The sequence below is a fragment of the Carassius gibelio genome, chromosome B16 (assembly GCF_023724105.1).
Source record: "Carassius gibelio isolate Cgi1373 ecotype wild population from Czech Republic chromosome B16, carGib1.2-hapl.c, whole genome shotgun sequence".
Taxonomy (NCBI): domain Eukaryota; kingdom Metazoa; phylum Chordata; class Actinopteri; order Cypriniformes; family Cyprinidae; genus Carassius; species Carassius gibelio.
This window is the reverse complement of record NC_068411.1, coordinates 14714280-14730768: the sequence shown is the minus strand read 5'-3', so window position 1 is coordinate 14730768 and position 16489 is coordinate 14714280. Positions and strand designations below refer to the sequence as shown.

Below are 16489 nucleotides of genomic sequence, written 5' to 3'. Positions count from 1 at the left end.
GTTTTAACTTTCCAATCAGAATCAAAGCTCAGACTGACCATTCTTTCAATGAATTCAGAGAATATTTTTAAAGTCAGAGCTTCAGAGCCAAACTGTTTACAGCATTTGCTCTCTTCTGTTTCATTATTTCTATCAGGGCTTACCAGGTTACCTAATTTGTCAGTCATATTTCTATCATAAACCAAAAACATATTGAGGCGGCGATCTTACCAACAGCACTTGACTTCTGCGTGATGAAACTGCAAAGTATATTCCAGAATTTCCATATACTGGTCCAATCCAATCAGGGTCATGAAAACTACATTTTAGCTCTTTTGGGGTTGTTCCTGAGGCATCCCAGATCAATCAATACTTTCCCTTTGCATATATCCCTATATTTTTTATAGGTGCACATATGAATTATCACTATTTATTTTTAAACACTAATTTTGGATACTCTGTTCCCTAACCACTGACCTGGCCTATTTCTAAGCTCGGGGCGCCCCCGTCTGTAATGGTGGGTGATCGAGAGTTGGAAGAGCGAGATACGACTAGAACCCCCGTCTAGCGTCTTACATTCTTCTCGGGATTTCCCATACCCCTACTTTGGCTTCCCTGGCCGTAAATGCACTGCCCTTTATGGCCTCTCGTGCTTTTCGGCTTTCTGTGCTTGACCCAGCACTGCCTATTTACGGCTCTATGTGTCCCTTGTCCCTCGGTGCTTGACCCAGCACTGCCCTTTACGGGTTCACATGCCTGTTAAGAATGCGTTTTTGTCCCCCCCTGGACTGTGCACACCTAGAAAATTTTTACGTCTCTCTCTAAGACCTATAGGTGTGCACCTGTTCCCTCTGTAACTGTACACATCTCTAAATATCTTATATCAAGACCTACCGATGTGTACTTGTACCCCTTATACTCACAAGGTTACTTATTTACAGGTATATTGTGACACCAATTTACCTTACTCCACCCTGGAGCTGGTGTCTACCCCCTCACGTCTGAGTGAGTCTATCGTTCCTCCTTCTCTCGACCCCCTCCACTTACAGACAGTCCCTAACCAATAATATTAAATCTAAAATCTTTCCTACCTTGGTTTGATGATTGATCAGGGATGTCACCAAAGAACTATTGCCCGCATCCTCCACCATTAACTGTAGGGGAATTTACAGTTAAAACCCAAGGACCAGATATGTCGCAATGAAGACCAGGACTCAGAGATGAGTTCAATTAATAATAATAATTTTACTTGAAGAAAGTAGTTTGCAATTTCATCAGCAGAAGTCAGCTTCAACACTCTCGAAGGAGTTCGCAGGCCGCCCCCAGTACAATACAAAATCAAGCACAGTTATACCCTGACAGAGGATACTAATTGCGTCAATACATGAGTCAACAAAATTCTGATTGGTTCCAAAACCTAGATAAAACTCTCCAAAGACGTAGATCTGATACGCTGGACACTGGCAGTTGATTGTTTGTCCTGGGACTGTCTGAGCTTCTCCCTGTACAGACAGATACTAACACACATACACAGAGAACTTATCTAAAATTCAAGGCTTTCTAGCACTGGCAAGTGTCTTATCATTACGGTTGGATACACACACATAATATGTGGACATTAATCTTGAGGAAAAGAAATACAGCACACATAAGGTTACACATTTCACTCTTGCTATAACTTGATTAATAGTCAAACAAGAAATCATGTAATAATATAATATAATATCAGTATGAAGCAGACATGGGGACTTGGTATGAAGGATATGGCAACTCGGCATCCACTCCTTCACCACGACTTAGGTGCCCTTGAGCAAGGCATCGAACCCCCAACTGCTCCCCGGGCGCCGCAGCATAAATGGCTGCCCACTGCTCCGGGTGTGTGTTCACAGTGTGTGTGTGTGTGTGTTCACTGCTCTGTGTGTGTGCATTTCGGATGGGTTAAATGCAGAGCACAAATTCTGAGTATGGGTCACCATACTTGGCTGAATGTCACTTCACTTCACTTCACAAATTGTGCCTTTGTTTTGTGATTCTTTGTTAGATCCATCTTGAGCATCGTGTTTCTGTTTCCTTTTCCCCCCTGCCTGATTGTTCTCAACTGTTTTTTGTTAGCCCCGTTATTATTTATGTATTTAATACTCTGTGTTACTCTTGTTCCTGGTCCAGTCTTGTCCGTCCATAGTGGTAGAGTTGTGCATATGTGCTTGGTTCTGGTTTCATGGCTGTTCATAGTGTCTTGTCTTTAAGGGCGTAGCCATAATTTCAGAAGTGAGGGGGACAGAAATGTTATGTGTGTGTATTACACACACACACACGCACGCACACACACACACACACACACACACACACACACACACACACACATTTCAGTTTGTGAACAGTAAAATGTATTATGTTTTTAAAGAGATTATAGAAATTAATACTTTCATTTAGCAAGGATGCTTTAAATTGCATGCTTGTCCTGTTTACTTGCTATTATTATACAACATTTGGATGTATACCCTCTCACAGAGACTCTCAGCCTAACATATTCAGTACAGTATGATTCATGATACAAAAAATAGCCAGGAAATTTAGAAATGTCTTATCCTACAATGACAATTTTTCCAAAAGAAGTCAAATCATCAAGTCATACATGCCACCACCTACACAGTAATGTAAGACTGGAACAGCTTCTATTATTGGAGTGAAAAGACAGACCCCTTCCCCTCTAAAGTCATCTTCCTTAGGACACTGACATTTTGATGTAGTAGATCTATATTTAATGTGCAGATGAATCTCCAAGGTGTAACCTTTTATTTTTGATGTCCAGGCATTCATAATATTAACTAGTGCTTTAACCGAAATCCATGTTTTTGCATTCCTGTTTTCTGAAACTGAGGGATAATGATGCTGTGTCTTGGCATACTGCCCACCCAAAATATCCAACCATGTATATTGCATATTCCTTCTGGCTTTCAATTATACCTTTTTTAATACCTCCTGTAAATGTCCAGTAGCTTATAAGTAAGAGATTACCTAAAAATGCTAATCCTCCCCTTGTCTAAAAGTTTTTCAGGTTTATAATAACAGCTCTTTAGTACTTTAGTAAATCATTATTTACGTAAAACTGGTCAAATTATTAGGGTGCTAATTAACCAAAAACAAAACAAACATTTAAGATACGCTATGACATGACAATGACATTTTCACTATAGCAAACGTACCTAAAAGTGACAGGTTTTATCTCGCGGTTTCTTTATTGTCAAACAAAGACTATGCTTCGTCCTTGAAGAGGATGGAGTGAGTGCATACTGATGTGCGATGGAGGCTTAGCTGCTTTTATAGATAACCAGCATGTAGAAATCCCCTATAGTTTTAACGGGCAAATGGATTACCTTGGCGTTTTACTGTAAACCACGTGTTTTGCTATTACTGCTATTCATAAATATAACAGCAGTCCCGTTATAAAAAGCGAAAATAAAACCGCGCGGCTGCAAAGATTGTGGAAAACTAGGGGATTTTTCCTTGTGCGCCTATAAAAAGCATCTGCAGCTTCATCCATTCCATCAGACCAACAACGGACCTGAAATAAAGCATCTGGCGTTTCTACAAGGTAAGGCAACTGCTATGGTTATTTTTCCGTTTTATAATGAATAATAATAAAACTCAATTTATAATGAAAGCAGTTAAGGTAAAGTGCAGCTTTAAACAGAAGTGATTTAAGAATAATAAGAATTCGATTCAAAACTATTTTTTAAATGCACATTAAATGCACATTTTCTCTTTTTGGAAAGTTTAAAACCTCATACTTAAACAGGTCATATGACGTTGCTAAAAAAAACATTATTTTGTGTATTTGATGTAATGCAATCAGGGCTGGACTGATGCATGTTTTTTTTTTTGCCAATTAAACTCTTTGTGGGAGTTATGTTTTGAGTCCAAACTAACCCAGATAGTCATAAATATATGCCTTTTACGTTGCACAAGGCTTAATTTCTAGGGAAAAAATTAAAAAAATGTACAATTTAAATAATTAAACAATTTAACTACGACATTATAATATAAAACTAATAATAAAATGTTCCGAAAAACATCCCTGTTATTGCACAAAGCTCCATTTTTGGATTTACCATTTTATGTGTAGAGCCTACAATAATTTAACCTTTAATGTATCCAATAATATAAATCCATTAAACGACAACACTATTTGATCTAAACGTATTAAACCAACTGTAAAATGTTCAGAATATTATTCCCTATGATTCACAAGGCTTGGTTTTTATATAAGGTACCGAATCCATGTTTTTCTTTACTAACTCTTTAAAGGTATACTCCACCCCAAAATGAAAATTTTATCATTAATCATTTACCCCCATGTCATCCCAAACCTGTAAAAGCTTAGTTCGTCTTCAGAACACAATTTAAGATATTTTGGATGAAAACCTGGAGGCTTGAGACTGTCCCATAGACTGCCATGTAAATAACAGTGTCAAGGTCCATAAAAGGTATAAAAGTCATTGTCAGAATACTCCATCTGCCATCAGACATGCAATCTGGGTTATGAAGCAACAGGAACACTTTTTGCATGTGAAGAAAACAAAAATAACGACTTTATTCAATAATTCCTTTGTCAACGGTCTCCTCTGTGTCAAAAATTTCAGTTTTTTGTGGAGTATCCCTTTAAAAGCATTGTGCGAATTTTTGTTTAATGGCGATTCAGTGTCAACTGGTTGAATGCAACAACAAAATACAATGTCAAACTTACTTTAGCCTATAAATAAAACATAACTTTTATTAACAAAATAAATTAAAATATACCATGCTATAGGGCAGGCTATGTTTAATATAAAATAAATAACTTTCATAAAGTTTAAATAGGTTTACAAAACTATAAATAAGTAAACATGTATAATATATAAACAAATAAATAAAAAAATGTTTATTAAGTCAAGTCAAGTCACCTTTATTTATATAGCACTTTAAACAAAAAGAATTGCGTCATCGCAACTGAACAACATTAATTAGGAAAACAGTGTGTCAATAATGCAAAATGACAGTTAAAGGCAGTTCAACATTTAATTCAGTGATGTCATCATCTCAGTTCAGTTTAAATAGTATCTGTGCAATCATTTGCAATCAAGGAACCAAAACTCCATCGGTTACAGAATCGAGAAAAAACCTTGGGAGAAACCAGGCTCAGTTGTGGGGCCAGTTTTCCTCTGACCAGACGAAACCAGTAGTTCAATTCCAGGCTGCTGCAAAGTCAGATTGTGCAGAAGAATCATCTGTTTCCTTTGGTCTCGGTTTCCAAGCAATAAGAAATACCTCTAGTCTTGTTTTCCTCCAGCTGTGCTCCATTTTCCAGGCTGCTCTCTTTAGGGTTTGATTGTGCTTATGCTGTCTGACTGTTTTCCTTAACCTTCCTTAAGCGTAAAGGAGCGATTGTATTTAAAATGCTAGAAAAAAGAGAGTCTGTAGTTTCTGTTACATCATCAAGTTGTTCTGAGGTTTTGGATATGCTAAGGAATTCGGATACATCAGGAAGATTACTTACAAATGATTTCAACAATGAGTAGGTCCTAAGATGTGTTGTCTAACCCCTATAGACAGGGGCGGACTTTACCATTAGGCAAAGGTCGGCAATTACCTTGGGCCCCGAGCTACCTAGGGGCCCCCAAAATGCCCCATTAACTTGCTTAAAGATTTTTATTTTTTTTTACTTCGTGCAAAATATATATTTCTAAAACTCCATTTGCGAAAAATGGCATCAAATCATTAGTGTCGCAGACAGGAGGGCCCCCCCCCCACCTCACTACATTGGACTATTCCATTATTTCACTTACTGCGCATCTGCGAAAGTGACAAGGCTGTAATGCGCCAAAAAACTGACGAAGAAGAAGTGATTGACAGTGATAGACATTGTGTACAGAGAGAGAGTGTTGACAGTAAAAATGAAGCGAAGCTACCCAAGCGGTGCTGAAAAAAGGAAGAAACAGGAGGAAAGCAAAAAGTTTTTAGGAAAATTGATGAGTAATGAGTACTAGCAGTCACTAGCCGCATTTCCACTGTCGGCCCAGTGCGAGCCAGGGCTTAAAAGAGGCCGTTTGTTTGCATGCTTTGTTATATATTCAAATTCAAAATCATCGATGTTTTAACTATAGAATTGATTTAATTTATCAGGACTCAAAATTAATCACACATAAATACACTTATTTCTATTTCATTTATTTATTTTTAACGCTTATGACAATAGCCTGCTTATTCAGTCGAGTCTGTCTCTGTTTGTTAGCCACAGTATAGCCGTCACATTTAGAATGAATGATAATATCTCTATTTTTATAAAAGCTCCCGAACAAAAAACATTATTAGGCTATATTCTTTTATGATAGGCAACGTGAGATAAACTCGAGACGAGGCTTGTGAAAGATAATATAAGTTACTTAATACACGATTGTGATAGAGAATAAGAAGCTGACGTCTGATTTCTCCAAGCGGTCATATTTAACATGTTTACTGTGTAACGTTAATGTTTAGCGTGCATAGTCTTTTACATCGCTTATAAATATTTCTGCCTTGTTATAATCCACATCGGATCAAGCAAACACTTGCTGCGAACTAAGAGTGAGTTTTGAGCTCAACTTATTTTAAAACGTCGTTAATGCTGCTGTTAAAGCTGTTATCTTTCTGAAATTATCCGCGCTGACGCTCTCTAGACACGGAGAAACTCCGCCTTTGTTCATGACCCCTCCTCTAGCCCCAGCTGGCCCGCTTTGGCTCAAGGTTTTCGTCGGGCCAAAAAACCCTGGCCGTTGGCCCCGAGGAAGCCCCTGCGAGGCACGATCAAGCCCCGGAAGTGACAGTGGAAACGCAACTGGCCCTGCCACTGGCACGCACTAGCATGCCCGGTCCTAGCTCGGTAGTGGAAACACGGCAGATGTTTATACATCATTGCTGTGTGAAGACTGCTGAAGAGAAGTAACAAGTAGGGCTTTTTTTTAAAAAATAAGGATTGACAAAAGGAGGGAAACAAGAGATGTAGAGGGCCCCATGTCTGTGTTTGCCTTGGGCCCCAAAATGTCTAAATCCGCCCCTGCCTATAGAGTCCAGTTTTTCTGGATAATGTTATATGAAGCACCATTACACTTCAAAAAAGTTCTACTTGAAGCCTGCCCTTTGAGAAATCCTGAAAACATTGTTATATTAGTAATGAACAAACAGGCGCTTTTGCATTTCATTTCAAAACTATATCCTCCTGTATCACTCTTCTTGTCATTCAGCTCGACTCTCAAATAAATTAAATAAAAGCCTTTTTAAATTTATAAACAATGAATATAAAGACTTCTCCATAAAGCACATTGATTTGCATCCACCTTTAAAACTCTTTCTACTCATGCTTTTGAATCATAAACATCAAAATCTGTTACATTAAGTAGGCTAGTATTATGTTTTCCCCAAGGCATTGTACAGTATCTATTGTTGCTCTTACACACATAAAATAAAATGTTCAAAATTCACCACCATTACTGATATACATCCACTGACAAAAAGCTTTCACATTGATGCAGACAATAGAATTGTGTCAATGCAATAAATGTAAAGAATAATTATTCAAGCTAAGAGGTAAATTATTTATTGTTTCACATTCTCTTTGGTTTGTTAGTGTTAGTGTCAGACCTCGATCACTTATAATCACAGAAAAATATTGTTACTAAATGTTTGTGTTTTTCTCAAGCAAAGCAAGTTTTCAAAGACCACTGAAAACATATTCTTATATTTGTGACATAGAAAAAGTAGGCCAATTTTGAAAGTACACATTATTTGGCAACATTCTTAAGCAAACTGATCAAAGTGGACATTTCTGAAGATTTTATATTTCAAGTTTAACAAAATAGAAAAAGTTATATTTCTATAATTTTTTCTTAATTTTGTCTTGATTTTGAGCAGGAACAGGAAAATCATGGCGTCTGCAATCTCAAAATCTACTCAGAGCCTTACCACTGCTGAGGACATGAGGAACCAAACCAAAATTATGATGCAGCCTTATGCCAACTGGGAAGAGTATCTGACTCCAGCCCCTCTATCCATAGCCATCCTGGGAGAGTTGGTATTCATCTCATCCGCAACAGATTTCTCTATCAATAAAAATCCTCCAAAAGATGGCTATAAATTCATCAAATACCCTGATTCCTTTCGTGCTTGCCTCATGCAAGTGTGTAACTCTGGCTGGTGGGCATTTAATGAAGCTCATACGAGCATGGATCAGATTCGCCTCCATACTTCTCAAGTTCCAGATTACATGAAAACTGCTGTGAAGATTCTGTTCCAAGGCAATGATGAAGTTGTCAAAGCTCATCTTCCTGATCAGCTGGACAATATCAGAATCATTGCAGATGAATGTCTGAAGTTGTCTGATGCAACTGAAAAGCGTTTCACTGATGTCATCAATATCATTCAAGAGCTGCTGGAAGCATGTGTGAATGCAAAGCACTTCTATGGGGAAGAGATGGAAACAATCAAGAAGAAGCTGGAAGAAAGTAAACTGAGGGAGCAGTCAGCTCAAGAAACCAAGAAACGGACTGAGAAGGCAGTAAGTGCCATGGAAAAGCAACTGGAAGAGGCTCATGAGAGCTACAAGAAAGCTCTGGATTCTCTCCCTGGTGGATGGAACATGATTGGCATGGATTTGGTTGGTGGGATAACACAGAGCGTTACAGGCCTGATTAATGGACTGGCATATGCTATTATTCACCCAGTGAGAAACGCGTGTTCTGCAACAGTGAAGATAGTTGATACTTGGAGCCACATTAGAGATCAGGAAAGTGAAAGAGATGTGGTTGCTGAAATAAATGCATATAGTAAGTCTGCTGAAATTTTAAAATGTGTCCAGAATATCCAGCAGCTGATGAATGTGGAAAGTGAGGATGATGACATTGACTGGAAAAAATTATACGATCAGAAGAACAAATGTACAGAAAGTGATTTTATAAATAGACAGTTCAAAAGACTCACTGATGATTTGAAGAAAATACCTGACTGCCCAGCAAAGAAACAAGCTCATAAGTTGTGCAAAAAGGGCATGGAAATATGCAGCCAGCTGGAAAAATATGCACCAGATGGCAAATGTGACAAAGACAAAAGCGCTAAAATAATACAAGATGTCTTGGAGCTGATTGAGTCAACTCAAATTTTTGACTGCAAAAGCAAAGACATCACAAATTCTCCAGCCATTGCTCCAACACCTCCAATGATGCATAGAGAAGGAAACAAGTCTGAGAACATGAGTGCTTCTCAGAAGGCCACAGAGAATGCAAGATTCTCCATAGAGCAGAACCGAGCTCAGCTGAACAAGACAAGAGAGATGTATGAAAAGTATGTGGATAACTTTGAAAAGAATCAGAAGGAACTAACTGAAATCCTAGTCACTATGAGAAATTGTGAAGTGAAAGAGATCGACTTCAATACTACCATACAAATGCTGGTCAAAGGAATGGATGCCATGGGGAAAGTGAAGGAACAATGGGAGAAGATGGTTCACTTCTTTCAGATGGTTTCCAACATTGTGAAAACCAGCCTGAGCAAAACTCTCACAAACTTTGTCTCAACATCAGAGAAAACGTCTCCGGTTACTATCGTAACCTCGGTTCCCTGAGAGGCGGGAACGAGACATTACGTCAGCTAAGACGTATATGGGAACTCTTCCCTTCTCCACTTTCACTGAAATCTTATTGGCTAACGCCAGCTGGGGACAGCTGGCCAATTGACGCGAAGCATGCAAATACTGGCGGGTAAGCGTGCAGTATAAAATGCATGGGCGCGAAAATTACGTCAGAATCACGACTGAACGCTAGCACAGCTGATCAAACAGCGACCACGGCGGCTAACGTAATGTCTCGTTCCCGCCTCTCAGGGAACCGAGGTTACGATAGTAACCGGAGACGTTCCCTCTCGAGGCGGTAACTCAACATTACGTCAGCTAAGACGTATATGGGAACTGTATAAAATCCCGCCGTGAGAGCAGTGAAGATAAGCCCTGAACGGAGTCAATCACCCTCACACAAGCAGTACAGTTCTAGCCAATGGCCGTGTCGCTAAGAGTGCTTGCATCTGATAGGCGGAACTAGGCCAATGAGACATCTGCTCCGACCCTAACAAAATATGCATAACTTCAAGCAATATATCGAAATCTGCACTAACCAGGGCAGACACAAAGCAATAAGCACTCAAGCATGAGAGTTAAACAGAGTCGACGGCGTTTGTGGTGACTGCTGCATAAACCATTTAAACCATAACACAGAGTTAGCAGCCATGGTAACTACTGTATAGCTGGTTATAACAGCTTTAATGAATAAAACTTAACTCACCGAAAAACATGTGACGCTACAGAGGGTACATCCAGCTTGTAAAACCTGGCGATTGTGTTCTGGGAAGACCAGCCAGCAGCAAAACATAAATACTGGACAGACATACCTCTAGACCAGGCCCATCAGGAAGCATTTATAATGTCCTCGCAGAATGAGCTCTGATGTTGAGGGGGTAATCCTTCCCCTGGCATTTGATAGCGTCCACGATCCAGTGAGAAAGTCTCTGTTTAGAAACAGCACGTCCCTTATTACATCCACCAAGCACACGAACAGCTGGTCCGACTGACGAAAGGCTGCCGAGCAATTCATATACATCCGTAAAACCCTAACAGGGTCCCGGCGCTCTGAGTATCAGCGTCGCGCGAGGCTGACGGCTCAACAGATAAGGCGGGCAGGGAAACAAAACGGTGTATAGAGTGACTTCGAAACGAAACCCGGTCTCGGCCGGAGAGTGACATTACAGTCGCCAGGCCCGAAACCAATGCAATATCGTTCACCAAACACTCACGAAATTCTCCAAGGCACTTCGCTGAGGCGAGAGCAAGAGGCAAGGCAGTCTTCAGGGAAGCTCCTTAACGGCAATCGAAGCTAATGGCTCGAACGGTAATAAGAGATAGAGCCCTCAAAACTAGAGCGAAATCCCACGGCGGCACGGAGGGCGGCCATGAAGTACACAATCTACTTGCTCCCCTGAGAAAACTGAATACCAGAGCGTGCTTACCGATCGTTTACCCGTAACCGGGGAACGAAAGCGGCAATAGCGGTCACATACACCTTCAGCGTGGATGGTTTCAAACTCCCGCTATCCAACTGTGCTGTAGAAAGCGCAAATCATCCGACACGGAACAGGTCCCCGGGTCAATATAAATGTTCTCGCACCATTTTGTGAAAACTCACCACTTCTGCGCGTAGCAGCGAATGTTTGATGATGCTCGCGTCTCAGTAAGTGTGTTTAGCACTCGTCAGTGCAGAGTGTCCCGCTCAATAGGGTCCCCGCAGCGGCCACACATGAAGGTTCCACAGCTCGGGGCTGGGGTGCTATATTGTGCCATTCGCCTGAGACAGCAGGTCCTGCTTGAGGGGGATTCGCCATGGGGGAGCCCTCAGTAACTCTCTCAGGTCCGCGAACCAGGGCTGATTCGGCCAGTTCGGGGCCACGAGTATAACTGATGCTTTCTCCTCCCTGATTTTGCACAACACAGGCGGAATCTTCACAGGAGGGAATGTGTAAGCCTGGCTTCCGGCCAGCGCGAGGTCAGAGCATCTCCCAGCAGGTGGGAGTGAGATAGCAAACGTGTTCTCGCTCGTGGCAAACAATCCACTTCCTCCCTCCCAAATCATTAGATCTGATCTTGGGTGAAGCCAACATCTCCTTAAGGAATCCCGTTCCTCAAAAGCATGCTCACTCCACGGTTCAAAGTACCGGGGATGTGCGACGCTCCTATGGAGATTAAGTGTCGGTCCGCCCACAACAGGAAACTCGCTGCCTGTTTGAATAGAGCTCTGGAGCGCACGCCGCCCTGGCGATTTATGTACGAGACCACAGACGTGTTGTCGGTTTGAATCAGTACATGTTTCCGCTCCAATTTCGACCGAAAGGCTTGCAGGGATATTAGGACACCGCTTCCATTATTCCAAACGGTTTTGTGTCACCTTCTCTGTGACTCCGACCACAGGCCCAGACGCACTGCTCCCCGGCCTAGATCGCGTTCGCAGAGAAAAGAACTCCTGGGCTGAACATATCCGGGCTGTTCCACGGTCTCAGAGTGCTGACGCAACTGTGAATGACCGTAAGTGCTTGTGGACCGAAGACCACGCCCTCGGCGGAACTCGAGTTACAGCCAAAACTGTAGCGGCCGCAATGTAGCAGACCCAGATGGCACACTGAAGAAGCCGCCGCCATCAGTCCCAGAAGCCTCTGAAATTCCCTCAGTGCAAACGACCTGCCCAGTCAGAAACAGCGCAGAGTCGATGAAATGCTCTAGAGAGAGATGGGCTCGCATCGCCATCGAGTCCAAACATATTCCCAGATATGTTACAGTCCGACTCGTAAAAACACGCTCTTCTGCATATTCACACGCAGTCCCAGCGTATCCAAACGGCGAAGCATTGTTTCCACGTGACTGATAGCACATCTCTTGAGTGGGCTAAAATCAGCCAATCGTCCAGATAATTCAACATGCGCATTCCGCTCGATCTGAGGGGAAATTTCGCTCTATCACTCTCTCTCGAGCAGACTGAGAACTTCCTGTCGCAGAGCAGGACGGTTTTGGGGCAAAGTCAGTGACGGGACCACGCCATTGAAGCGGGGAGGTCTGCGTTTGAATTGGAGAGAATATCCGTCCTGAATTATTCCCAGTATCCACGGTGAAACGCCCGGGATAGCCCTCTTACCGTCCATGAGATGACACGGCGGACGCGCTACGTCTACAGCCACTGATGGCTTATTTTAATTAGGGCTCCGCCCCCGCGAGGCTGGAAGCACTGGCGGGAGGGCGGGCGCGTCGCGAAATGGTGTGACACTCTTGCGCCATCATGAGGCCATTATAATCATGGACTGTGGCTCTGCGCTGTTTGAGACAGGGCGAGTGACACAACGTTGGGTGCAAGAATTTGTATATATGCTTCTTTAGTACAATTTTTACTAACAAAAACATCATTTAAACACATATAGCAATCGTCACCCATAGTGATGTGGGGGACATGATGCATGTGTCTTTGTGGTGTTGGCACTCTCGCTCCTTCGCGAGGCCATTATAATAATAGGTTGTGGCTCTGCACTGTTCTGAGACAGGGCGAGTGACACAGAGATGAGTGTAAGAGGAAGTAAAGCTCTTTAGTTGATTGTAACATGCTTTTATTGTGGAACTCACACAAACAGCATTCAAACAGACATAGCAATCGTCGCCCGAAGAAACATGGGGGACATGATGCATCTGAACATTGAGGGTGACACCGTGTTCATGTGGTGTTGGCACTCTCGCGAGGCCAGTATAATCATGGGTTGTGGCTCTGCACTGTTCTGAGACAGGGCGAGTGACACAGTGATGAGTGTAAGAGGGCAGTAAAGTTCTTTCGCTGATTGCATACCTGTTTTTATTGTGGAACTCACACAAACAGCATTCAAACAGACATAGCAATCGTCGCCCGAAGAAACATGGGGGACATGATGCATTTGAACATTGAGGGTGACACCGTGTTTATGTGGTGTTGGCACTCTCGAGAGGCCAGTAATCATGGGTTGTGGCTCTGCACTGTTCTGAGACAGGGCGAGTGACACAGAGATGAGTGTAAGAGGAAGTAAAGCTCTTTAGTTGATTGTAACATGCTTTTATTGTGGAACTCACACAAACAGCATTCAAACAGACATAGCAATCGTCGCCCGAAGAAACATGGGGGACATGATGCATTTGAACATTGAGGGTGACACCGTGTTTATGTGGTGTTGGCACTCTCGCGAGGCCAGTATAATCATGGGTTGTGGCTCTGCACTGATCTGAGACAGGGCGAGTGACACAGAGATGAGTGTAAGAGGCAGTAAAGCTCTTTCGCTGATTGTATACCTGCTTTTATTGTGGAACTCACACAAACAGCATTCAAACAGACATAGCAATCGTCGCCCGAAGGAAATGGGGGACATGATGCATATGAACATGGCGCTTGGGGGCGGGTCCTCCCGCTCACTCACTCTTTCACCGTCAGGGAGACGGCTCGTATGGCGCGCTGGCTCTCTCGCGGCGCGGGGTCCTCAACTGACCCTGACGTTACCTTCCAGGCTCTTACCACTGCTGGTTTCGGCAGAAACGAGCGTCCGGTTCAGAGCGGGGTGCCACTGCGGGTTATTTTAGCTGGTTTCAGAGCCTGGCCCGGTGCATAAGAATCTCGCAGAAGAAGACTGAGGTGAGCGACGGGGTATCACATGGCTCATACTTTGGCGCGCTTTCTGCGTCTCTGAGAATAGCTCCATGACGTCACCAAAGAGGCCGGAGGGAGCAACTGGAACGTTTAGGAGCGGCCTACGGTCCGCGTCTTTCAGGACAGCTAGGGAAGCCATAGGTGCCTGTAAAGATGACCATGAGCTCCGTGAAACAGCTGAGCAGAGCGCTTAATAGCAATCAGCGCGATATCAGTTGCCGCGTGCAGATCCTGATGACGTCAGCGCTACTGTGCCGCCGTTTGCCTGAAACACCTTGAGTATTGCCCTGGCAAAGAGCAGAAGCTGCACTCGCTCTTTCTAGACAGTGGTCCGGACCAAAAGCAGAGGGAGACGAGCACAGGTGTGTGGTAACAGTCTCCTAGACGGGGGGGGGGAGGGTTTCCGTCCCGTCCACGTGCGTGATATGGCCTTCGTAGCAGAGTGGGTGCGCGCCGATTGGGGTGCAGCCCACGATTTCACCACGAGCTCTTGCATGCCTAAATGCCATCTGGCAGCTCGACTGGAGGAGCCACGAGTCTAGTTACCTATCACAGGCTCGTCATGTGCGTTGCAAGCGAGACTCAGCTCCGTGACGACCTTTCCGAAGACCCTGACGAGCTTCTCCTGGAGGTCTCAGGGCCCTCTTGGTCGGGGCGGTCCCACTGAGAGGCCCAAACCTTTTTCGACGTCGAAGCGACATGGAGTCGTTTTCCTCGCCAGCTCCGAAGAGGACGAAGTTCGCGGAAGCTATAGTCCACCACGCCGACGTCAAACTCGTCTTCGGGCGGGGGAGGGCCCACCAGCGGCTCGCTGGCGGCAGTGGGCCTCATTCCCGCCGTCCTCCGAGCCACTCTGGCTCTGAGGGCGCGCACTGGCAGCTCGGTACAGTGGGCGCAAGTGTTGTCCGTGTGAGAATCCCAAGCAGGTCACACAGAACTGGGGAAGGTCCGAATCTAGCATTAGCAGCCATCGGATGCGGAGAGGAAAAACAGGGTGAGTAGTCCTCTATTGCAACTTCCACGATGACTTAGATAAGACTTCTAGCGTGAAGAAAGAGATTCTGACGTAATTTTCGCGCCCATGCATTTTATACTGCACGCTTACCCGCCAGTATTTGCATGCTTCGCGTCAATTGGCCAGCTGTCCCCAGCTGGCGTTAGCCAATAAGATTTCAGTGAAAGTGGAGAAGGGAAGAGTTCCCATATACGTCTTAGCTGACGTAATGTTGAGTTACCGCCTCGAGAGGGAACACAAGCCCTCTCCTACGATGCAAAGCTCTTCTCAAAAGATCTGCTGTACACTCAAGCCTTCCAAGCCAGTAACATTGCTAGTCTGGTCCATATGATCTCTGCAACATACACCGATGTTTCCAACAAGTACCTGATGGACCGCGTCAGTTCACTGGGCAAACTAATGGCCATGGATACAAGTAATCCAGAATTTGCCCGTGAGCAACAAAAGCTACGGAACGGCTGTGATGAGGCACAGAAAGGCATCTTAATGCTTGTCCTGAAGAATAAAGACGAGTATGACAAGAAGAGCATCGCAAGACTAGAAAAGATCGATCGAGAGTTGCTTGCCATTCTACCTGCTGCTCCTCCTGAAAAAATGAATAGAATTGAAGAAGCTATCCAAGCTGGATTCAATGAGGAAGAAGAATCATACTACTGAGAGAATCAACCAATTATTTTACAAGCCTGCTAGGTACAAAATAATACTTCCATAGTTAATATTAAAGCTTTGCTGTCCAGTAGCATGTTATAGTCACATGACAGCTCAGTTTAGATTATAGTATTGTTAATATCCAAAAGTAGTCTTTATAACTGTATAGAATGTATTATCATTTTAATCAACAAACTAAGCAAACATAAACATAAAAACACAAACATGAAAACATAAAACAAACATAATCTGAAGAAGAATCATTTGCTTATATGGATAAGTGTTTGTAGGAGTATCTGCATTAACAGAAGACAACTGACATTGAGATTTTTAACACCCTGTCAAGTTTATGTGTGTACAGAGATATAAAGCTAAACTGTACATTGTTTCTGTGTTTACATTTTAATATCATATAATACAATCATAATTATATTATATGTTCAGCCAGAAAATTATTCTTAAATAACATACTCTGCATGAATATGCATGATCTTTATGGGAAGTGAAAGTGACAGAAAATAATTGCTTTTAATAAATCTGTTTTTTATTGGCTTTTAATTTACGTGCAAACATCGCCGACGGCCCCAGT

At 43.0% G+C, this 16489-nt stretch overlaps 1 protein-coding gene across 1 annotated transcript; it reads left to right on the top strand.

Annotated features, from left to right (window-relative positions):
* The first annotated feature begins 3231 nt into the window (after nucleotides 1-3231).
* Nucleotides 3232-16452, top strand: LOC127974285 (uncharacterized). Its single transcript, XM_052577470.1, has 4 exons — nucleotides 3232-3574; nucleotides 7906-9576; nucleotides 15414-15418; nucleotides 15494-16452. Exons 2-4 carry the CDS (start codon nucleotides 7919-7921, stop codon nucleotides 15907-15909), a joined length of 2079 nt encoding a protein of 692 aa, XP_052433430.1. The 5' UTR covers nucleotides 3232-3574; nucleotides 7906-7918; the 3' UTR covers nucleotides 15910-16452.
* Nucleotides 16453-16489: the final 37 nt, after the last annotated feature.